General features: G+C 33.9%; 3 protein-coding genes and 1 long non-coding RNA gene across 4 annotated transcripts; 3 read left to right on the top strand and 1 right to left on the bottom strand.

Annotated features, from left to right (window-relative positions):
* The first annotated feature begins 141 nt into the window (after nt 1-141).
* On the top strand, nt 142-13819 carry LOC117123597 (eukaryotic translation initiation factor 2-alpha kinase 3-like). The gene is made up of 16 exons (XM_033269589.1): nt 142-538; nt 2053-2176; nt 3023-3220; nt 4114-4253; nt 4969-5182; nt 5448-5598; nt 6181-6444; nt 6844-6982; nt 7405-7608; nt 8017-8139; nt 8245-8391; nt 8851-9646; nt 9960-10145; nt 10663-10764; nt 11163-11225; nt 11733-13819. Exons 1-16 carry the CDS (start codon nt 261-263, stop codon nt 11889-11891), a joined length of 3288 nt encoding a protein of 1095 aa, XP_033125480.1. The 5' UTR covers nt 142-260; the 3' UTR covers nt 11892-13819.
* Nucleotides 13820-14175: 356 nt separating this feature from the next.
* LOC117123596 lies at nt 14176-14842 on the bottom strand. Its single transcript, XR_004447865.1, has 3 exons — nt 14738-14842; nt 14339-14461; nt 14176-14227 (listed from the first exon to the last, which is right to left on the bottom strand). It is a non-coding gene; the product is annotated as an uncharacterized LOC117123596 (long non-coding RNA).
* Nucleotides 14843-15682: 840 nt separating this feature from the next.
* On the top strand, nt 15683-19364 carry LOC117123656. Its single transcript, XM_033269655.1, has 6 exons — nt 15683-15823; nt 15928-16836; nt 16972-17284; nt 17447-17550; nt 18253-18500; nt 19244-19364. Exons 1-6 carry the CDS (start codon nt 15683-15685, stop codon nt 19362-19364), a joined length of 1836 nt encoding a protein of 611 aa, XP_033125546.1.
* Nucleotides 19365-20038: 674 nt separating this feature from the next.
* On the top strand, nt 20039-23818 carry LOC117123567 (nucleolar protein 16-like). Its single transcript, XM_033269544.1, has 5 exons — nt 20039-20214; nt 21106-21214; nt 21426-21540; nt 21768-21880; nt 22561-23818. The coding sequence occupies exons 1-5, from the start codon at nt 20117-20119 to the stop codon at nt 22720-22722; spliced, it is 597 nt and encodes a 198-aa protein (XP_033125435.1). The 5' UTR covers nt 20039-20116; the 3' UTR covers nt 22723-23818.
* Nucleotides 23819-23965: the final 147 nt, after the last annotated feature.

Genomic DNA, 23965 nt, shown 5'->3' with positions numbered 1-23965 from the left:
TATTTAAAAAAATTAGTATATTTACCAAATAAATTTATGACAGAGTATTAATTATTATTCTTGATTTTATATAATTATTTAATTACTTAATATACATTTAATTTATCCTAAATATTCATTAACAGAGAGGTTACCCTTACCTCTAGACGTAAACACCACTATCGGAAGATCAAAACACACCAATCGTTCAACAATCGGAGTTTTACTACAAGTTACGATGTAATTCGTTTGGATTAAAACCGGTTACTTATCCTAATTTAATGGATAAGCGGGAGTTTAAATCAATGTATTCAAACGTCTGTGCTTTATTGGCTTCCGTTGTGCTTGTAGCAGCTATTAAACCCAACTTTAGTGATGTAGTTGCTGACCACCACCAGGCTCAGGGTGAACCACAAGTTACAGTAGGTTCGTTCTCATCGAGGGGTGGTGGTGGAACGTCGCCACCTTTCATGTCAGGGAGTGCTGATGGTGGAGCTTCGCCTACGCCGCCGAGTTCTCCCAACTATCAAACATGTTCATCTTCGACTGCATATGCGGGGTACAGTAATATTTTTAATTAAAATACACATTCGTTCATACCCATCATAGTTTAACATCTATAGACTATAATTTATAAGAATAGGAGACTATATAATTAATATTATTAAGAATTGATTGATTAAACAAGTATTAAAATTGCATTGTTGTCGGAACAATACCCATAGCGTTTTTGTTTTGGTAGCAAGTCAAAATGGCATTGGCAATGACCAAAACAGCATTAATCAAAACGACAATGAACCAAAATTGGTCACAGTTTATAATTTTCTGAATCCTTTTGAAATTGTCTTGATTGGCAAATCGAATATTGCCTTGGGCTCTTTTTCCCAAAGCCTTTTAATGTATAATCGCAGTTTTAATTTTTTAATTTTTACACATCTATGATGAATTAGTTATTTAGACGCTTCATTTTGTCTATATTTTAAAGTGCTATTTATTATTATTATTTGCATTTTTTACTTTTATGACATAAATTGTTTAGCCTCATTTTGTGTGCATTTTGAAGTTTTACTTTCATTTAAATGTTTACTGCTTTTATATTGTGATTCTTCCGATCTTTTTATTATAGAATTTGTATGTTACAGTATATTATTGTTGTTGTTATTATTATTATTATTATTAATAATATTGCATTATTTACTTTTAAATTTAGCATCATTTTTACCGTATTTAATCGTGTACACTTTCATGTTTATAATTGGTTGCTGTTTTGGTTTATAACCGTTTCGACTTCGGATTATTGCCATTTTGGTCTTGCTGTTTTGACTTATTGCAGTTTTGGTTTATTGCCGTTTTACCAGAAAGCCTTTTTCTAATTGATATTCAAACAAAGTATAAAATATAGACAATCAAATTAAATTTAAAAACCTTAGCTTTAAATTTATACTGAAAGGTCCTAATAATTATTTTTTTTAATAATTTTGGTTTTTTCTTTAATTGTCTAAAAACTTTCTTTTTTATTCAATATTCAAACAAAAAAGAAGGCATAAAAACATACACAATCACATTGAACTTAACCACATTTTGAAATGTGTATCTTAATACAATTTTGACCAAATTTTTTAGCCACTTTTGACTAATTTTCTATAATATTAGGCCTGTAGTCTTATTCTAAAAAGAAAACAAAAAATTGGGCCTACATCACATCATTTCTATTAATTATTAATTTTCCTGCATTTTCAGTCTTGTGTTAATTTTTCTGAAAAGAACGAAATAAAGAGATCATGCTTTTGCTTCAAGAAATAATTCAAATTTGCTGTAGGAACATTATATTTGTACACAAGGGTAATAGGAGCCACCCTGGATAAATTATTAAAATTAATATTGATATAGAAAGGATACTAAATGATTACAATATTTCTTTGTGTTTTTATTGACAATTATTTCTATTCAGCACTTTGGATGCCTGATTTGTACACAAGGGTTATGAAACCCTAGATAAATTATTAAAATCAATATTGATACAGTAATATAAATGATGTTAAATTATTATAAAATTTCTTTGTTTTTTTATAGACAATTATATTTATTCAGTACTTTGGATGGCCAGATTAGTGCAATAGGGAGAAAAGGCAATCTTCATTGGAGTGTTAACACCAACCCTGGTCCCCTCATATCATCTAGTATACAAAACCTACAGGTACTATACTAAGTTTGCTTTTAACGTATCAGAAATATTACTCATATTTCATTTTGCTGTCGGTTGTTTGTTTTTAATTTATTTTTCATTTTGTCATTATTCCAAATTTGGAATTAGAAATTCAACTGGGCTTGTTTTGTTGTAATATAATAATATTTTGTTTATTACTCTATATTGATATTAATTATTGCTATTAAAACTGTTGATTAAGTTTACATAAGATTAAACGATAAACATCACCATCAGTACTTCAATTATTATAGCATTGTGTTCCGGTATAAACACTATTGTATGCAGGTATAAGAATGTTTTCCAATTAATTAAAGTTGTTATTGAGTTTAAGCTTTATCACCTTCAGTAACTTTAAGATTAAAATAGTATTATAGTAAATGTGAAATAGTATAATAGATCAATTTTGTAAATTAGACCCCAATGGAAATAACCCTTCAGGCTTTATTTGGTTATCCGTGAAAATCCCAATATGCTTTCTATTTTGATGTTATTTTTTTTTTGGTCTTTTTTTTTTTTTTTTTTGGTCTGTTGTTTCCTATTCTTGGTCTGTTATTTCCTATTCTTTACCAATATTTTGATGTAATTGTTTGTGCAATGATTTTCAGAATAAACTCTAATCAAATCAAGATCAGTACATTTTTAAACACAGAATACAGATACAGACACAGATATTCAGTATTGCCTTAACATTGATTGTGAGATTTGCTTTCCTTATTACAGTACTGTACATAATAATGGGCTTATTTGCAAGTAAGATTATTAGAAACACAAGGTACTGTAGTAATAGTGATATTCACAACAAACTTTCTACCTTTCTTCTTTATCCATTTACAGTTCTCCAATAATGATGGGCATTACAGGATAGTTCCTATGCTAGATGGTAACTTGTTTAAATGGAATGGTGAATGTCTTGAGGGGGTACCTTTCAATGCCGAGAGCCTACTAAGTGCATCATTCAAGCTCAGTGAGGATATCACGGTTATTGGGGGCAAAGAGAAAACTACTTACGGTATAAATGCACAAACAGGCAAGGTAAGCATTGCAAAAATTCCAGAAGAAGTGAATATATTGCGTGTGCCCCTCATCCCAAATTTGACTGGTAAATTGCCAAAAAAGTGTTAAAAATAAAAAATTGCATTTCTACCAGAGGATGTAGACTGGTTTTGGCTGGGGGGGAACCATACAAAGTATCCTCTTGATTTGTCCCTGTGTCATGTTCAAAATTTGTGACAGTAAAAAAGTATTGTCACTTAAAGGAAGAACAGTGATGCATTCACTATTGGCAATCCTTTGCTCATGTGTCTAAAATATATGAACAACCAGAAGCCTGATTAATATCCTGAAACAATGTTCCAGTCTCTTTAATTATTGGAAAAGTAATTTAAAATAATTTTATGTATTCTCATTTTTTAACCATTTAAAAATGTAATGCAGTAGTTTTGGAGAATATTTTTCCCCTTAAACTACTTTTAATACAGTAACATTCAAATGGACTATAAACTATATTTTACATTGAAAATAAAACATTGAACAAAGGATGGAATGAAATACTTATATTCCATTTTGGAATTTCCAGGTTGTTTTTAATATGTTGGTAATTTACTTGTAGCTATTTTTGAGTGATGGGAATTCCAGTACATCGTTATTGAGAGTTATGTATTATAGTGTATTCATTTTCTGTAGTACGTTCCACACCTTGTCAATTTAACAATTTGGTATTAAAACATACAAATGAAAATATATTTGACAATTTAATAGAATATTATTATATATTATACAGAATATGTAAATTTTAAAATGTTGTTTGTTTTATCAACTTAGCAACAAATTCAGTAATGCTTTGCACTTATTGTTAAAAATCCCATCAAACTTTATATTAGTTCTTAATATTGTTTGCAGTTAAGTATTACGTTTTTTTACTTTAGGTGCGCTACACATGCTCGTCATTTGGATGCCAGGTGATTGGGAATGATGGTGATCAGGTGACAGATGACGAAGACTTGATTGTTGTAGAAAGGAAACAGCACACGATCAGAGCTGTGGAACAAAGAACAGGAATTGAAAGGTATGCTGCCATCAGTGTTCGACCAAGAATGTTGAAGGTTTATTCTGTTTAATTTCATTTTTATTTATTTATTCGATCAAAAACATTACAAAAAATCAGTACAAACAATTAAGACAAAAGGTCAGGAAAATTAAAGCGACCAAAGTCACTATGATATCAAATGTTTCTTAACCCTTTGAAGTCGCGGTCCGTATGATACGGACCAATTTACTGTCGCAGGAAGTTTCTCCATGAGAAATGCCTTATATCATAAACTTTGAAGGCTGATTTCTCATTTTGTTCTTTAAACAGCTGTATGTTTAAACGCTTGTAACTATATAAGGAAATGTCAGATTTGAATGATTTTTTACCATTATATAGCTATTTTTTTACTCTTTAACATCAATTTTTGTGACGAGTGACTGGTTTGGCTTGTCTTTGCCACAATTTACTACTAACATTAGTATTTTAGGATTATTTGCATGGTGGGACTGATGAATAAGATCAAATGGCTCCAGGACCAAATGTTATCTTTACACTATTATAGCGAAACAGTAGAACATTTAGTGGTTTTGAGCAAGCAAAAATATGAAATTTATGCATTAAAATCGTGATATGCAAAAAAAAAATGCCTCCGGGTTAAAGGTCAGTGCCTCTGAATGCCGGTCGCATGGTCGCACACTTTTTCCAGCCCTGCCTATGTTATATATGCCACTGATCATATTTTTTTTAACAGGTGGAATTTCAGTGTCGGTCAACATGACTTGAGCTTCTTGGAGGGCAACTTTTTGTATAACAGTGACATACACATGGACAATGGCAATATTTGTGGCGAGGGTATGCAACAGGAAATAGCCTACGACGACCCTATCTTACAAATCCAAGTATCTACTGGCCGAGTCTATGCATTCAGTCGCAGTGACCCAAGTGAATTGCTATGGAGTCATGAGGTATTTAATGTCAATAAAATATAGTTATTATTGCTGCATTGTCATGACATACTGTATGCCCCTCCTTCGGTCGTAGATTCTTTCATTTTTTAAAGTTATTATGGTTGTCATTACTAGTATGACAAATTAATCTTTGTTACAAACTGCCACAGTAATAAAATCTCTTGCCAATAAAAATTACATTAAAGAAGTAATTTTAGTAGAATTTTAGTTTACCTAATTTAAAAGATGTAGTTGACGTTTACAGTGTTTTGTCTTGCCACAGTTTCCAAGTGCAATAGCCCAGGCCTGGACATTACAAGATGGTGAGATTGAGCTGATAAATTTGTTTGATGGTACTCACATACCAGCCATTGCATCAGAACATAGTACTTTCCTGCCACCTCAGGTCCAGCCTCAGCCAATGATGTACCTTGGTAAGTTACTTAACATGATGTCTAGCAAACTGTTAAGCAATACCCATACATTTGTATTGAATTGAAGGCCCATTTATTACACTTGCTAGTACTTTCCATAAGTGTAAATGCACAAACTTCAAATTTCTTGCCTCAACAATAGGGTCTGAAACTGCAGATCCCCCTCTGCATGAATCTGATCCTCGCAGGAGTGGCATTTGGATTTGACTGTTGGGGGGGGGGGGGGGCGATGTTCCTAACCGGTGGACATCTCCTACGAGAGGAGAGTGGGTGTGGTTGGGCATCGCTCAGTATCTTTCTAAAGAATCCCAGCTCTCCCCGATGAGACGGGGAGGGGGGCATGGTGCAACACCTGGACCCTTGTATACCAACTCAACCCAAGTCACCAACTTACTCTCAAGTGAGATGTAGAGTAACTGATGTGAGATCTTGGGTGACTTGCTAGTCTACCAATTTTGGTGACCAAAGGACTACACCTTCAGGCAACTAGAGAGAGAATATTCTTGCCATAGCATGTTATATTACATTATTTTGTAATTTAATATCATCTTTATAATCTGTATATTAAACATTTTATCACAGGTACCTATAAAAATCAGCTGTATGCCCAGTCTTCAGAACAGTTTCAGGAGGAGCTGTCATTTGGTTCCAGTGCATTTGCTTATGCTAGGCCGGAGAATGACGAGCTGGTAGGGACATACAACAGGGTATTGTGGCAACCATACCAGTCCACAGCACAGTTCAGAACACCCAGCATCCTGCATACACAGGACCGTGACCTTATTGACAAAGGAGCTGACGGAGCTGAACATGCCCCAAAGATTTCATATAATGACTACCCGTTTGGTAATATTCATTTAATTGTTTATTCATCAATTTCAACAGCAATCATATATCACATACAAATAGGTTTATTTTAACTTTTCCAGTCGTAGGGCATCTTGACAGTGCCCTGATTTACCATTAATTTTTAATAGTATTTCATTATAATCACTTCTGTGCTCTGCTTCCCTCAATGTCAAATTAGATTTCTAATGTATTGGGTCAGAGTTCAAATTAAAAGTAAAGTGGCTACACCCAGTAAAACCGCGTTATTGATGTTGGAAAAAGATAGTTTACTGTATTAAAATGGCTACAGCCTTGTTAGTTGCGGAGATGAGAAAGGGTTAAAATATTAAAACAAGATATGATAAACAAGATATTTAAACAGGCAATGAATATGATTGTTGTTTTGATTTTTTTTAGATGTGGGTTATTACCTGTTTCGGTCACAGACACCTGCTCAATACATGATCAGTCAGAGGAATCCAAGAATACATCTGATAGAGGGAGCAACAAAGATGGATGATGGAAATGTTTTTGTAGCATCACTTTGGAACTGGTGGTATGTTGTGTTAATATCATTATTATTATTATTATTATAGTTGTTTTTATCTATTTTGTTTGAAATATGCAAAATACTGTAAGTAGTAATAATTATTAGCTTTTTTTTATTTTTCATAATATGCAGTGAATAGAAAATAAATATTATATGATTAAATACAAAAAAATTTCTTGATGAAGCAATGGTACACACCAAAATAATATGTATAACAAGAAAATAAATCAGTGTGCATTTGTAAATTTGGTGAGAATTTCACATCATTGGTATGTACTTTTATGCATTCCTTTAAAACCTGAATGGACAGTAAAAGGTGATTTGATTTGAATGCTGGTAATTCAGATGATGGATATAAATATAATACTACTAAAAGTGATGATTGTAATGATAATTGATTGGTTGAAAATTCATGTTATTGGTTTCAGGAAGGAGATCCTTGCAACCAGTTTCTTGTTATCAGTAGTAATGCAGTTTTTCCACTCACAATGCAAGAAGATAGCCAGGATTAGGACAGATAGCTCAAGTAAGAGCTTGGATGAAGGAGACAAGGTGGAAGAGATAGATGTGGCAGAAGAGGTCCAGGTTAACCCCCTGGTTCCTGACAGCCCCACCTTGGTCTATACCTCAAGGTAGTCTAAATCTAATTGTTACTACTATAATTATGCTTTGAAACAGTTTCATTAATTGAATTTATTCTATCACAACTTGGTGATAGATACATACATACATACCATCAGATCTTGATCCATTTTGGTGCATTTGGACATCAGCATGCATTAGCGTTTTCTCCTTCTGTAAGCAGTTGGTTTTTGTCAGAATTTAATAGTTATATACTTGTGTTCTTTAATATGAGATCTTCATTCCAATGCTTTCATCGATCTACAGACTTCTATAAATAGAGCATTTTAATAATATTTTTCTGTTGACATTTTTTGTTTATATAAAATTATCAATTACATATTTAGTTTGTTTGAGCACATAGGTGCCTTAGTATTTGTTGCTATAAACATATATAAAAATTAACCATTGTTGTTTAGGTACCTGGTAGATTTTGATCATCAGCAGTGTTTGGGAAAAGGTGGTTTTGGGATTGTGTTCCAAGCCAAGAACAGAGTGGATGAGAATGAGTATGCTGTAAAAAGAATAACACTTCCAAACAGGTGAGTATTCTCAGTCTTCCCTATTATTTACGAATTAGAAAGTTCTTGAATTGGAGGGTGCTCTGTAAGTATGAGATGGTCACTTTATATCTCTTAATCTTTCAGGTCAGAGGCACGTGAGAAGGTGCTGAGAGAAGCAAGAGCTCTTGCTAAGTTGGATCATGGAGGCATTGTTAGGTATTTCAACTCCTGGCTGGAAGAGCCCCCTCTGGGATGGCAAGAAGAGAAAGATAATGAGATTGGACTTGGGAGGTAAAAAATACAGATATCTGAAATACTATAACATGTTCAATGCCATGTCTTTCTTACAATCTTTGCCCCGCATGCCAACATTAGTTTACATATGAAAACATATTTTTTCAAATTATATGTAGTCATAAATCATCAAAATGGTGTGTCTAATAAATTAGCGGGAAAATATTAGGGCAACAAAATGCAAGAAATATACATACGTTATTTCCACATTATCGTGTAGGTGTATCTTCCTTGGACTACTAGCCAAAAAATCTGTGGTTCTACATTGTATAACAATGAATAAATGCTGGAATATTACACTGCTTTTGATGAGTATACTCATGGTTAGTACCCCCAGCATACCCTATATGACAGGTATACTCTTTGCTGCAGCCAACATGTTCAGTTTCTTTTATGGTAACCAAACTTTCAGAAATAACAAAGAAATGTCTTTCTTTTTGTTTCACTTATTTGCAGTGGGGTAACCACCACAGTGCCAACAGGCCTTACCATTCAGTCATTTTCGCCTGACAGTAAGCTCTTAAGGGATGAAGAACGATTTCATCGTCAGACATCTTCCGATAATCTCCATGCCGAATCCAAAGATAAACATTCTCCAGTTCCTGGTTGCCATGGTGATGATAACACAACAACTGATGATACCTCTGGTACCAATGGTTTTAACATTGGCCAGTATGAGGAAGAGAGCGGTTCTTTCAGCATCATTTTTCAGGAGGAATTGCAAGACAGTGTGAGCAACCTTCCAAAGGAATCATTTGGTTTTGAAGTACCAGAGTCTTTCCCAAATTCTGACCAATCAGAAGATACTGATAACACCCAAAGTGTACCATTCCAAAACTATGGTGATGAATCGTTTGGATTTAATGCAGACATCGAAGACAACAGTGCGTCATTCCAGGTAGTTTTTGAGGATTCCGGATGTGCTGAGAAAGGAAGCGATCAAACTGGAGAAAGTGCTGGCAGCGGATCTCACCAGACAATTACCAAAGAGCGCTCAAAGAAGTGCAATACTCCAAGCAGTTCAAGGTCAAAAGAGTCAGAAGCAAAAGAAATCAGAAAACTTGAAAAGAAACCAATTGCTAAAGTTTATCTGTACATTCAGATGCAGTTATGTCAGAAGGAGACTCTTAAGGATTGGTTATCAAAAATTACTTTGAATCGAAACAGAAATAGGGTTCTACACATGTATGATCAAATAGTGCAGGCTATGCACTATGTGCATAGTCTTGGACTGATACATCGAGATCTTAAGGTAACTGCACTCATTCTCTTGCTTGAAGTTTATTTTCAATAAAGGGATGATTCAAGTTTTCAAAAATATGTGGGGGCACAGCAGTATTTCAGGACCTGGAAAAATGGGGGTGGGGCATGTTTTCCTATTTCCTATAACTGTTCAATGTATAATAGATGCATTGTTGATTAATAAAAAAAAAAACCAATAAAAAAAATGGAATATCCTCCATAAAACAGGGGAGCATTTGGATGGTGCAGTTCTCTAACATGAATCCAATGACCTGGAGTAATAGACTATCTTACAATTTTGTTTATTGTTTTTATTATTTCAGCCTTCAAATATATTTTTCTCAACTGATAGCACAATAAAAATTGGAGACTTTGGTCTGGTAACAGCCATTGATACACAGGTGCTAAATGTATCGACACCAACAACAACTGAGAAAGATAATAAAATGTGTGGGGACCAGCGACACACAAGCCAAGTTGGAACACATCTTTACATGTCTCCAGAACAGGTAGATTCTACAAAATAATGAATTGCTCAATTGTTAGGATCAAATAAGTTTACAACATTTTTTTTTTCAGTGTGTTAACAATTTTGGTATGACAATGAAAATTTTTAAATTGATTACCATCCATTTGAGAGTCTTTGCAAAAAATATTTTTATAGAGAGCAGTTGTGGTTGTGGTGAACTATGGAAATCTTTTGGTCCCATACTTAATTCCCCTCGCTGCTTTCCGTGTGTTTCAGCTAGAGGGCTGAAATGCAAGTTTCAATAACGCACCGTCTGTCCGATGAGACGTTAAAGCCTTTGGTCCCGTGTGCAGTATGGCTGGTGTGCACTTTTAAAGAACGCAGTACACTCTTGGAAAAGTGTAGAGGATTTCCTCCCAGTCACCACCAGACTTGAAAAAGTCTTCTTTGAACTTTTGTAGGTTATCGTTATTACGTTACACAAAATAAATCTAATCCAATATTTAAGCAATGTATATTTTTAACCCATTCATGCTTATTGTATACTCTTTACCTAGCTTGAGGGTAAGACGTATGGGAGTAAAGTTGATATATTTTCTATGGGACTAATTTTCTTTGAGATGCTTTTTCCATTTTCTACTGACATGGAAAGAATAAAGGTGAGATATTATTGTATTTTGTATTGTAATAATAGGAAGTGAAAAGTAAAGTAATGATTATCTGTAAAAAAATATCTTTGAAATATTGAAAGAATCAAAAATTATAACTAAACTTTTGATAAAATTGATTTCTTTGTGGTGGATTACCAAACCAAATTAAATTGTGTTAAAATTTCAAAAATGCTTTAAATGAGACTGTATTTTCCATATTACATTTTTTTAGTATGTATTGTAGCACTGATATATACATTGTGTTCTGTAACTTTGTGTAATTGTAATTGTTCCCTCAACAAGTTTTCTGTATTGACAAATACTTTCTGAACCTGATGTTCTGAAGGGGTGAATTGATATTTTTAAGCTTGTATTAATGAGTTTTACTTCAACCCCACCTTCCCCAGGTCCTGTCAAATGCTAAGAAGTCAGCATTACCTAAAAGATTCACTGATGAATTACCAACAGAGGTGAGAAAAAACTAATACAGCACATTAGTGATTGATGTTATATATTCAAAATATGCTCATGAATGAAGGAATTATTTGCAAATCTTTGAGTTTGTGTTTCAGCTTAGTAGAAAATATTTCCCACAGGCAGGAATATGATCTACTCTGAAAAAAATATTTGAATCTTAGTATTATTCTCTCTGCTCACTATGTAAAGATTATTGAATTGGAATATAGGAATTTCACGACAAAAGTAATTTTTTGTGGTTTTCAATTGAGACTGGTGCTAGCCACTGTTTGTGTGCTGAACTGGAGAGATCTATTGTCTCGCGGTGCGCAATCACCACCAGATGAATCCCACTGGAAATTTTGTGGGTTACCTTTGGTATTCCTACCAAAGAAATCCAATCAAATCTAATACTATAAAAAGTAAGCAATCCAGTTATTAAATTAATTTTTTTTAAAGTATATTAGCTCAACCTATGTGTATTTTTAATTTATTTTTTTTTTGGTTTCTCTTTCTATCAGACAAAATTTGTGAAGTGGCTTTTGTCCAGGGAACCTGATGAAAGGCCTGATGCCGATGAGATAATGGATAGCAACTTATTTGCCAATGTCTTTGAAGACTATGCTCCTCCACATCCAGTAACAAGGAAACGATATTCTTCCAACTCTACTACCTCATAGCTCTAAAGCTATTTATATGAGTATTGGCGTATGATACTATTAATATGCATCTTGTTTTAGATAAATTAGAAGTGGGAGGGGTTCAAAAGGGGAGGGAGCATTATGTACTTTCACATTTTAATCTACTAGCGATTTTGGGTAAAAAAATAGGTCAGATTTTCAACCTAACAAATGTTAGCAGAAGCAGTTTTCATCCGTACAGAAGCGTTGTATGTCAGTGACTATTCTATGTTTGGTTTGATTAAAATTAAAATTATTCAACAATAGCAATTTTAAGAGACTAAACAATTATTCTATGCTTTTGCTATTTAAAGTGATTTTAGGGATTTGATGAACAATGCATAGATCTCTTGTTTTTTGTCCCTGCAGTGATCCTACTTTATATCCTACAATATACTTTATTGATCAATCAAGTATATTTTGACATGATATAATGTACTTGATCAATCAAGTTATAAAATTATGTTTTGTTAATCGCTATAACACTTAACAGTAAATCTTTGCCTTCAAGTTCTGTGATACAGTACGGTAGTTAAATTCTGCCATCAGCAGGGTATCACTGAAACATTCCTTACATGTTGGTTGTTGGTGTATCTCTACCCCACACTGCCACTATCTGAACTGCTTAATGATAGTGTTTCTCATTGTGTACAGTATTTCTAAATTATTCTCTGTTCAATATTTTGACATGAATTACAGTATTCAAAATGGTACAAATGTAGTGGATAAGAAGGTTGAAATATTTTGTCATTATTAAAGATAAATGATTACCTACAGGGTTGTGTTTTATTGCTTCAGAAGATGTTGGGTCCTTGCGATACCTTTGTCAGCCTTGAAGTGGAGGTAAACATGTTTTCCAGTGACCAGCGGAATTGGTATGATAATGTGATACAGATTTATTATTATTCTGTATTATCATTATTATTATTTATTTATTTAAAAATTATAACTTCTTGGATGAATATCAGTTGTTAAAACTAAAAAATACAACTTTTTTGCTGTATAATTTTTAAAATGATGATGTTTATTGATTTAAAATTAGAAAAAAAATGTTTTATACTGGTAATGAGTTCCCTTATCTTAGAGCACATGAAATATTGTGAGGTTGAATTAGTTATTCTGTTCTAATGTACAGAACTATTCCTCTTAACCCTCCAAACTGCACATGTATTTATAGACCAATTAAATTCAAATCAATTAGACATTTCTGAGAAAATGATCAAATATGAATTTCATAAATTTTACTAGTCATATCTCATATATTATGAAGTTTGTTACTTAATACCATAGTACAAGGGTACTATGATTACTTTAATTTGGTTTCTATATTTGTTGGATAATGGAATACAGTATGTGAATAAGAATACCTGTTAGTATTGTCCAACTATGGCATATTTAAACAAAATACTAATATATTATGATATATAATTAAGTCTGATAAATAAGTATTGAAATAATTTGGATGTAGGTGTGAACATGTGAATATTTCATCACATTATTTATCAATAATCTCTTAAACCAATTGTAGTATGGACCAATCTAAAAATAGAAAATACTTTTAAAAGTGTCATCAAAAAATGTAAATATTAATTAACAATATTGTCAATTAAACATCACTTTGAGCATGACCAGGGAAAGGTCAGAGACAAATGTTGAGACACAAACATACTATATATATACTATAAGTATATATTTTATTTTTATCATATTTTAATTACTATAAGTATGGTGTTATGTGAAAACAGTATAAATCATGGCTGGTATAATTAGTTCAAATTATTTAGCAACAAATTTGGATGGTGTTATCATTGAAGACTGGGCTTCGTTGCATACTGAATTTCAAGTTATATTCTTTATTCCTGTACCAAGTACAGAAAATGTAAAATATTGTACAGCCAGCTATCAATAAATAAAAATTTAAAAAGTGATGTCTGATTCATTTATTTGTTTATTTACCGTATTTATAATTTTCTTTCAAGCATGTACTCACATTACTCCCCAGTATTATATGTTATCTAAATTTTATTTTAAAAATCTGCAACATTTACTTTAATTGATTTGGAATTTGTTACTCCATTGCAGTTTCTTGTGCAGTCTTCACATCTTGTTTGTGTTCATGTATGGTACTTGAACATTTTATGCAGGTTTCCTCCACATCTTTGAGTGATTGCACCGTAAGATGTGTATAAGAGACAGGTGTACATATTATACATATTTGTATGTAGTGTAAATTTATTCATTGGGACCTGTCTCTTATACACATCTAGATGTGTATAAGAGACAGGTATATGGGTTGAACTGAGTTACCAAATCCACATTTAAAAGATGTGATTGTACTGTAAAAAAAAGACAAAGCAACAATCTGTTATTTATGTTTAAATCCTAACATAAAGGCCTTCACTTTACCAGTATATTTATTATGGAAAACACGTGGCAGAATAACTTACAGCTGACTTTATTCAAAAATTCTTTATTTTTTGCTAGTTGTTTCCTCAATTCTTCAAGAGTTTTAGTTGCTGAATGGTGATTATAAGTACTTTCCTCTAACTGCGAAGTATCCATTTTTGATTCTGAAAAAGAACACATAGAAAATTGTCTGCATGGATTAGACTACAGCTTTCATTGATCTACTGCATAGACTAGGCCTAGCTTAGTAGATTAAGAGCTGTGTCAGGCTATAAAATATAACGATAAAGTGAATAAGTCGCGGCTGCCGCCTGGCTATATCGCAAATACAAAGAGGCCTTTTCGGCTCGTAATTTTGGGCAACATGAACCTAACTGTCCTCTACATTCTTTTTCAATAAATATATTCTGTGATGAGTTTTCAAAAAGTTAAAACTTTACCTTAATTAAAATACTTCTATAAGTCGGCTTATTTATGGTGTTGTCTGTAATTATCAATATTTTTATAGGCTAGCATGTTACAGTATTCAAGAAAGTGAAAACTTGTTGATACGTAGAGCGCCACCAACGTATGCAAAAAATCAAAACTTTTTCAGCGATCATATCAAAAAGCAGAGCTAGCTAGCTGCTGCTGTGTTGTCGCGCGCGAGATAGATCAGTGCGCGAGAGACTAGCTAAGCGTGACGACGAAGCGGAACTGCTGTATCGCGCGCGGCCTAGAAAAGGCGTTGTGTGGTTTGTTGGTAGGCTTACTTACTTGATTGCTTGGTTGATTGATTGACCTTTTTGTCCTGAAAGGCCGGGCCCTCTTGATCTATGTAATGAGTCTGCAAGGCAAATTTTATGATAATGCATTTGACTAAAAATTAAATACTATTTTTTATACTGAAAAGAAGTATGAAAGCCACTCTCGTTCCGTTCGGCGGCGCTAGACCTCTTTGGCGAGTCTAGGCATAGGCTAGGCCAATTAGCCTACCTAGGTTTTAAGTAGGGCCGACGAAAGCAAAGTGGGCGTGGTCGAGGTTCAAGTAAAATATTTCGAAAAAGGTCAGGGGCAAAGCCCCCGAAAATTATTAAGCTATTTAATCGATTTTAGAGTCTACTAATAATATGTAGAAAATACATAGGCTCTAGGCCTATAATAAATTATATATTTTTTTCTCCCCGACAAATTATGCTTTTTCTCCCCAAAAAAAAAAGGGGGGGGGGGAACTCTCCCCGACGGGGGCCCTCCCTCCCCCTCCTGGCGCCACCCCTGATGACAAGCTTTTCCAAAAATATAAACTAAATAAAACAATATTTTCAAAATGCTTTCTAGGCTCTAGGTTTAGTAAATGTTTCCATTTTTCATTTAGCTGAAACCAGAACATATTGGACTCATTGGAGATGGATTTGATGCAGTCTATTAGTGGTGCCTCTGTAGTAGTTGGGAGAAAAGCAGTGAGAAGTGTTTCCAGCTTTCTTGGCATATCATCGGAAGACAATCAACTGGAATTTTGGCAACAGCGATTCACTTTAAAAGCCAGGGTTAGTTAAGCAATTGTACATTCTATGTAATGTTCAAACCTTGTATCATCTGTGAATAAACTAATTCAATTTAATGTTGGTTTTTATCAAATCTTATTTTTCAGAATGGTAAACTTGCACCGTCACTTGTTAATCTGCTTCCAAAGCGTTTTAGACATTATGAAATTGAAAATGGTGGCAATGAAGAAGAGGGAGAAGACGAAGAAACTACTTTTGGTGTCAAGGTGACCACTGCAGCCAGCACACCAAATCATATCAATCAAAAGGGTAAAGAGAATACAGAGAACAAAATGTCTTCAAAGAGCTATTCAGATAGCTGTGTGACGCATTCAACAGGCCCTACTAAAAATTTTATGGTTACTGACACACAGGCTGAGTCAAGACGGTTTGTCTGTGTAAACATACATGCAGATAAAATGGACAGCTCAAGCAAAACAACTTCTAAAGATGACAAGCAAGAGAAGAGTAAGATATCTGTTCGTTTTCACCCCTGTGTTGACAAAAGTGAAAATATGTGCAATCGGGAATCTGTTATAAATAATCATGATGCTAAAGATGACGACCTAGACATTGTTGATGTTGAGGACAATATAATAATACAAGATACCACACAGGCAAGTGTTATTGGAAAGGAGGACCAGACAAGTGTTATGGGAGAGGAGTACCAGAGAGGTGTTATGGAAGAGGAGGATCAAACAGGTGATATTGGAGTGGATGACAATACAGGTGACATTAGAGATTACCAGAAAGGTGCTATTCTAGTGGATGATGAGAAAGGTGCTATTGGTGAGGAAGACCAGACATGTGTTATTGATGAGGAGGACCAGACATGTGCTATTGATGAGGAGGACCAGACAGTAGTTACAGGAAGATTACGAGAATGCACCAGATGCGAAGGGCACTGGAAGAAACTAGAGGAGATGGTCAGGCTGTCTAAAGAGTCAATTAACAGACCATTAGACACCCTCCTGTATGGACAAGATGCTTGGGATTATTACCAAAAGATTGTTGAGGTTTGAATGTAATGTGTTTTTGAATTATTTATGAGATGGTTTGGTTTTCTTCGGTATGTGAAAACACTAAGGATATCATTTCATAACTTTTTTGTATAATCATTGTTATTTTCAACATCAACTTCTTATTTACAGATGAAATCACTGAGTAAACTTACTGCAGATCAAGAAACAAGCACAAAACAAGAAAAACGCCCAAAAAGGTCAGTGGTCCCAGTGGCTCAAACGCAGCAGTATAAGGACTTCAAGCCTGTCTTCATAACTTTAGTCACCGTTGCACAGATGTTTGTCTTCTCTGTTCTTTGCTACTTTGGGGGTATTGCACCAATTGGCATAACGCCACAGCTGACTTATGCAGAGGGAGTAAAGACATTTATTGGAACAGAAACAGTTTCAGTTTCTGTGTATCCAAATGTATGGATTGGACCAAATGCAAGATATTGGATAGGTATACAGGATTTTTCTTGATTGTACTGTAAAAATATGCAGTCTGGTGAAATCTGTGAAGAAACTCATTTATTCATTAAAATGAAAATTAATTTGCTCATTTGAAAAAATTTTTGAACAAAATTAATAAAAATAATTGAACAATATTTTTATTTGGTTACAGGGATTGGGGCTATGTATTCACCATGTATGCGTGAAGATCATGTGCTTCGAATTGAATTTGCTAAACAAGAATATGATCCACAAGGACCACTTGGATGTTGTGAGGTAGTAGAGTTGCTATCATTTACTTCACCTGTGTTTTTGCAGGAAATTTGGTGAGCGATTCTTAACATAATTTTTTCTTGAAAAAAGAAAATTATTCTGCAGTTTTAAACTGTTCACTGTTGTCATTGAGTATTTAATTCATTGGTTAGTAATTAATAGAGACAGTGGATGTGGCTAGATATATGGAACATGGAGGAATTTCTCCCTGACAACTGGTCCTCTGTTTGCCTTGTGCCAACTGGGACTCAAATTCACAGGCCCTTCTCCAACTTCTATTTAGCTGCCCTACTTCAGTTACTGATTTAAAGAATGTGGCCAAGTTTGTAGAAAGAAATCCTGTATGCACTTTAGTCTACATTCTTGGGATCAAAAATCTAAAGCATAGTGCTTTAATTACCTCATGTCAGTGATATATCTAGGGAGTGCATGGGGGGGGGGGGGTGCACACCTCTAAAAATTGTGTCCCACCCCCAGTCAGCCCCATTGGAAAAATGCTCAGGCAGTTAAAAATCACCTCAAATCACCTTATTTTGCGAGCTAGCGCCTTCCTCACCTAATTATTAAAGCCCCACTTTACCTTCGCCCCACCACCATTAGCCGCGAAGTTCCTTAAATATTATGTATATTATTTTCATATTATACTAACCTCATTATTGATAAATAATAAATATTTTTGCTATTTGTTTGTATTCTGATGAACAGATGTCGGGTATCTTTATACCGTACATGCCACAAGTTGGTGCCACAGCAGCAGTTTGCGGTTTCCTTGGTGTCACATTCATCGAAATAGTTCAGTCAAGAAATTTAACGCAATCTACTATAACTGACTTTTTGAAAACACTACTGATTTTAAGCGTATTCATCGTATCGGGTACCTTGCCATTTGTGGATAATTTTGCTCAGATTGGTGGGTTCATCGTCGGTGTGCTAGCGGGTATCATTTTTCTCCCGTATGTTGTCTTTGGAAGATGGGATGTGCTGAGGCGACGGGTGCTTGTTGGTGTTGCTGTACCTATTCTCCTGTTTCTGTTCTTTTTTCTAATGTTAATGTTCTATGTAGTACAGAGCACTGAGTTTTGCAGTTGGTGCCATTATCTGAATTGTGTTCCATACACCAAATCTTTATGCAATCATACTTGGCTAACATATGAGCCTTTTTAAATATAATGGTTATAATGTTGATTTTTTATAAAATATGGGAGGGGGTATGGAAGTCAAGAAACCATTATTTACTTATTATTAATTACCCTAGAAGACAGCCATTGAAAAAGTCAACATGTTTAAAATATTTTGTTTTTTTGTATACATATTATCATAAAAGAAAATCTATAGTAGAAATCTTTAAAACAATTTTAATTTTCAGTTAAAATTTATATACATACAGAGTTAGAATTTTAAAAATGAACTTATATTTTATTTGCTTATCACAAATTGCCATGCAGTTGCAAGGCCCTATCCAGGCTATCACATTTTATTTGACAAAAAAAACATGTGACATGCCTAAATATGGTCATGATGACATCACATCCTGACCATATATAGGCACATCCTGACCATATATAGGCACATCATGACCATATATAGGCACGTCATAACTATATATGGGTTTGATAGTGTGGACAAAGCTTACGTTTGTCCAAATGCTGGATGTGGCTTAGTTATATGATGTTTATTTTTCTGTTCTTTAAATTAGTGGAATTGACAGTAAGAAGAAATATGCTCAAATACTTTTCTGTGTGGAGTTATTAGAATCATTTAGTAATATGATCTGCTATCAGATGAACTGTGCTTTACGTGAAAAATCAAATGTATAATTGATAGTTAAATGACAGTGCTTATATAGTGATATATACAATATTCCTATGTACTCAATGTAGACTATTGGAAGTATAATGACACTTCTGGAATATCAACCAAGCTTGACTGACCAATCACAACATGCCCCACAAATAATACACATGTTCAATTAAAATAGGCCTATACTTATTTTAATTAGCGTTTCATGGACAATATTATTTTTTCAATATAAAATTCCCACCTATATATATTTTTTTTATTTGGCATTATGAAGAATAAACCAAATATATTTATTTAATTGTACAGTATTGTGTTGATATATTTGTTTAAACGTATACAATATATTGTTTTTCTAAACAAGTACTATATAATATATAGTACTTGTTTATAAAAACAATATTATTAAGAATTAATTTACAATTACAAATCGGTCTTCTTTTAATTCACAGCTGTTTTCTTACATAGCGCCCCCTAGACTATAAAACTTTTTTTTCAATTATAAATGGCATCGTATTAAATTAAGTTACTGTATACTCTAATTATTACAAAATAATTTATAGGGTAATTGTGACATTGGAAAAATAAACGTTATTTGATACATATTTAAAACAAAATGATTATTGTATTGTATTTATTTATAACGTATAAATGTATTACAGTACTGTAACTATGAATTTTTGTAAGGTCGAAGGTTAAATTGGAGGCAACGACGATCGAAAACAAGACACATGTTTGTTCCGTGGTGCATAACTATACGTTTGTGAAAAAAATGGCAAATAAACGCACTAGGAATCGTAAAAAGTTTAATTACAATGTGAACTTACGGAAAAAATGGAGGAAAATGAAAAAGCAGCCGACAGTTCTGTGGTAAATTTTGGTTAGGGGGTCTAAGTAGGTACACAGGCTAGCCCGGTGGTGCTAGGCCTACAATAGAGACGAAGCCGCCGTGCTCACTCAGTCCCTTCTCATGTAGAGCCTAGCTAGCACTGTAGTTAAAAGGTGATTCGTTGTAGGCGGCCCTCCAGAATATAAATGCCATTACTGTATTTAACTGTTCGACCGAATATATAGGCCTAGCCTAGTTTGCTGGCCATTTTTTCGGAGGTCATTTTACTTAAAGAATCATAACTCCTTAACGGAGGGTCGTATCGGCATATTTTTTTTCTTTAAAATGTTCGCAAAGGATATATCTAAGTCGTGTATGAATAACAAAAAAATTAAAATTTGTTTAGTCTGTCAAAACAATTGAAATAATAAAAACACGCTATAGCTATACAAAATCTGTCAAATTTTTAAATTTTTTTTTATTCATACAGTACGTAGATATGTCCTTTGCGAACATTTTAAAGAAAAAAATTATGTTGATAAAACCCTCCGTTAAGGATTTATGATTTTTTGAGTAACATGACATTCAAAAATGTGGCCGAACTGCTATGTTATTTCTGTTGGTTACGCTTCACTGCTCAGCATTTTTTGTCATCGATCGAACATGTCTACCGCAGCGTGATAAAGGCGTATAAGGACAAGGTAGGCATACCTGTAGCATCCATATTGGGTTCTGGTTGGGTGGCCGACAACACTCACAATTTCAACTTCAATAAGGTCACATGGATACTGTATGCTCTGGCGTTCGACTGCACAGTGCGGTTAATTAGAACATATATGATCTATGGTCAAAATATTGAATTATAATTGCATGTATTTACTCTATTGGAAGATGGAATATATTTAAAAAACCTTTTCTTTACCTGTTTGCAGTGAACAGATGAAACACAACTGGGATCCTAAGAAAACAACAAAGCAGAACATGCATGATATGGGCCTATCTTATGATCCAAATGAGGCAGTACCAATACCAAAAACCAAGGTGATTTATTGCAAACTAATGTATTGATAAATACAGTAGTATGACTAAAGTAAAATCATATTTTAATATCTAGTCAAATAATGTGTCTACATAGTGTAATTATGCTATTGTTATTCAGTGTTTAATATTAAAAGTTTATTTTAAAGAATATTAAATGATGCTAATTATATGTGAAGTTTAATTTTCTATTCTAATATGCTCCATTTTCTAGGAGGTAATGAAACCGAAGAATTTGAAAGATGAAGAGGAAATGGATGTAGATAATATTAGGAGCAGACAGACAAAAAAGAAGAAATTAGACCCAACTAAGCTACATGTGGTTCAAGGTGGGCGCAATGAATTGTGATTTTAACAACCTTTTGAAAGTGCAGTGTTGATGGCTAAACAATTTGTCAATACTCCCTTCCTTTGCAGTAATCCATGAATATATTGGTATACTAACAAACTACTGTTAACATTTGGTTGGTGCCAAATATTTCTGAATGATAATTCATTACCCTTGTTTTTAGACCTGAAATTTTTTATTTATTGGTTTTTTTTCCCTTCGTAACAGAATTGGAAGATTTGTCCAAACTACCTACAAATCCAAGTAGAACGTTCCGTTTATCTGCACCAGTTGTGCAGTACTGTGTTTATATGCTTGACAAATATGGAGATGATTATAAGGTCAGTGTTGTTACATAAAGGGAAAGCCTTGCCCACACTACTGTATCACATTTTATGTGACAAATAAGTGTGATGTGCTTATATATGGGCATAATGTGCTTATATATGGGCATGATGTGCCTATATATGGGCATGATGTGCCTATATATGGGCATGTTGTGCCTATATATGGGCATGATTGCCTATATATGGGCATGATGATGTCATCTTACACCCAATATGACATTGTGGACAGAGCTTTATAATGCTACCATTTTAAGAAAGTAATTATAGTCAGCGAAGGGTGCAACAGTAATTGATTACACAGCATCTACTGATATACAATTACATTTAATATCTATCTATAAATTACTTATCTAGGTGACCCTGAATTAAAACACTGTATAATATTTTTTCCTTTAATTTTCAAATTTTGTAGAATGATTTTCAGTTTTTAATTCACTAGCAAATTGTGTAAAACATTTGGAATTTATGTCTTATTTTTATCAATTTAAATAAGCAAATTTACTATTTCATTAGATTATTAATGAATTTTTAGTTTTTATCGCAGTTATTAATTCCTAAATGTATGCATGTGCATCCCCAAGATCATACAACTTTCACGATTATAATGTAGACAAAAACATTGATATATTGTAAGAGACATGTTTAATTATTGAACATCATTTGTTGGATTGCAGGCCATGGCAAGGGACAAGAAGAACTATTACCAAGATACCCCTAAGCAAATCAGACAAAAGATCAACATATTTAAAGGGATACCTGCACACTATAATGAATACCTAAAATCAAAGGAAAGTGGTAAAGTTGAGAATATGGAAACGGAAGCCTTAACAACATAGGATGGAGGGCATATGTCACTGGTAATATTGATCAGAAGGGGCAAGGCAAGCAAAATAGTTAATCTTCATCTTGGATGTTGGACTTGGAATAAATAACGTACTCGCTAGGTAGCAGTAAACTGTACACATTGTGCGTTACTGTTTTATATAATAAGCAGAACACAATCGTTATGCACTCACTGTGTTGTACGACAAATCCAACTCCACTCCCTGTGAGTGCTAAACGATGCGACACCAGTGGCGGCGCTATGGGGAGGTTAGGAAGGGCTACAGCACCCCCCCCCCCCTCCAATCGGGGAGGCTTTGTTCCCCCATAGGAGATGTTAGTATAGATTCGTCTTGGATAAAATGATATTTTAAAACATTTTCTGTATTATTATCAAATGTTGGCCTGAATTGGATAGGATATAAATTAATAGTTTGGACACTGATGAGATACAAAAACACCATCCTTAGGTCAAGATGCCCTGTATATAAGTGTCTGGCAGATTATTTGGGGAGGGGGACACACCCGTCCCAAATCCTTTCCCGGCTTGGGCCTTCGAATAGCGCTATGCACCAAAGTACAATTCTTGGCCTGCTGTCGGGGAAATCCTAGTGCCACTGTGCGACACCGTTTGCTGACTGTTGGTGGCAGTCTGAATGGATCGTCATTAAAAACGATCCGTTGCATGCGTTGTGCCGTTCTCCGTAGTTCTGCGTAGGCCAGCAACAGTCGGGCGTATAGCGAGTGCCAGAATTTACAAGTCTGACATGTGGCAAATACCCAGTTGCTATGTATTAATATTATCAGCATTATTATTACTGTACTAGGATGATTGATAGAGATAATTGAGAAAAATCCATCACTTTTTAATACAGTACATGAATATTTTAGTATTACAGTAATAGCATAAACCCAGAGGACCTATAAAAGTCCTTGCATAAACAGCGCCCTCTTTTAATTATGTAAATATATTTGGAACCAATAAAAGACATACCAACAAATGAAAAACTAGTACCTTGAATCACGTCAGTCTTTATTATATTGCTCCTTGCAGTGAAGTTTTACAAATCTGGCATCCACCAGGTGATACAATAATAAACAAAACAATAGTAAACTCAACCCTTGAAGCCCGTGCAATATTCACAAAAATAGAACCAATAAATATATTATAATATATATGCCAAGTATTTGAAAAGGTGTATGATAATAAACAAAACAATGAACATGACCCTTAAATCCAAAAATAGAACCAATATA

This window comes from Anneissia japonica, unplaced genomic scaffold, assembly GCF_011630105.1.
Source record: "Anneissia japonica isolate Jap-2015-1 unplaced genomic scaffold, ASM1163010v1 scaffold287714_len2871179_cov188, whole genome shotgun sequence".
Classification (NCBI taxonomy): Eukaryota; Metazoa; Echinodermata; class Crinoidea; order Comatulida; family Comatulidae; genus Anneissia; species Anneissia japonica.
Note: the sequence above shows the minus strand (reverse complement) of the source record. Positions and strands in the feature narration are given on the sequence as shown.

What these genes read in the sequence shown, in the direction of transcription:
- LOC117123597 (XM_033269589.1), top strand. Translation starts at nt 261, where the DNA reads ATGGATAAGCGGGAGTTTAAATCAATGTATTCAAACGTCTGTGCTTTA. An exon ending in CTAGTATACAAAACCTACAG is followed by an intron (nt 2,177 to 3,022) that starts GTACTATACTAA and finishes ATCCATTTACAG; the next exon opens with TTCTCCAATAATGATGGGCA. An exon ending in AATGAGATTGGACTTGGGAG is followed by an intron (nt 8,392 to 8,850) that starts GTAAAAAATACA and finishes ACTTATTTGCAG; the next exon opens with TGGGGTAACCACCACAGTGC.
- LOC117123656 (XM_033269655.1), top strand. Translation starts at nt 15,683, where the DNA reads ATGGATTTGATGCAGTCTATTAGTGGTGCCTCTGTAGTAGTTGGGAGA. An exon ending in GATTCACTTTAAAAGCCAGG is followed by an intron (nt 15,824 to 15,927) that starts GTTAGTTAAGCA and finishes CTTATTTTTCAG; the next exon opens with AATGGTAAACTTGCACCGTC. An exon ending in ATTACCAAAAGATTGTTGAG is followed by an intron (nt 16,837 to 16,971) that starts GTTTGAATGTAA and finishes TCTTATTTACAG; the next exon opens with ATGAAATCACTGAGTAAACT.
- LOC117123567 (XM_033269544.1), top strand. Translation starts at nt 20,117, where the DNA reads ATGGCAAATAAACGCACTAGGAATCGTAAAAAGTTTAATTACAATGTG. An exon ending in AAGCAGCCGACAGTTCTGTG is followed by an intron (nt 20,215 to 21,105) that starts GTAAATTTTGGT and finishes ACCTGTTTGCAG; the next exon opens with TGAACAGATGAAACACAACT. An exon ending in TACCAATACCAAAAACCAAG is followed by an intron (nt 21,215 to 21,425) that starts GTGATTTATTGC and finishes TCCATTTTCTAG; the next exon opens with GAGGTAATGAAACCGAAGAA.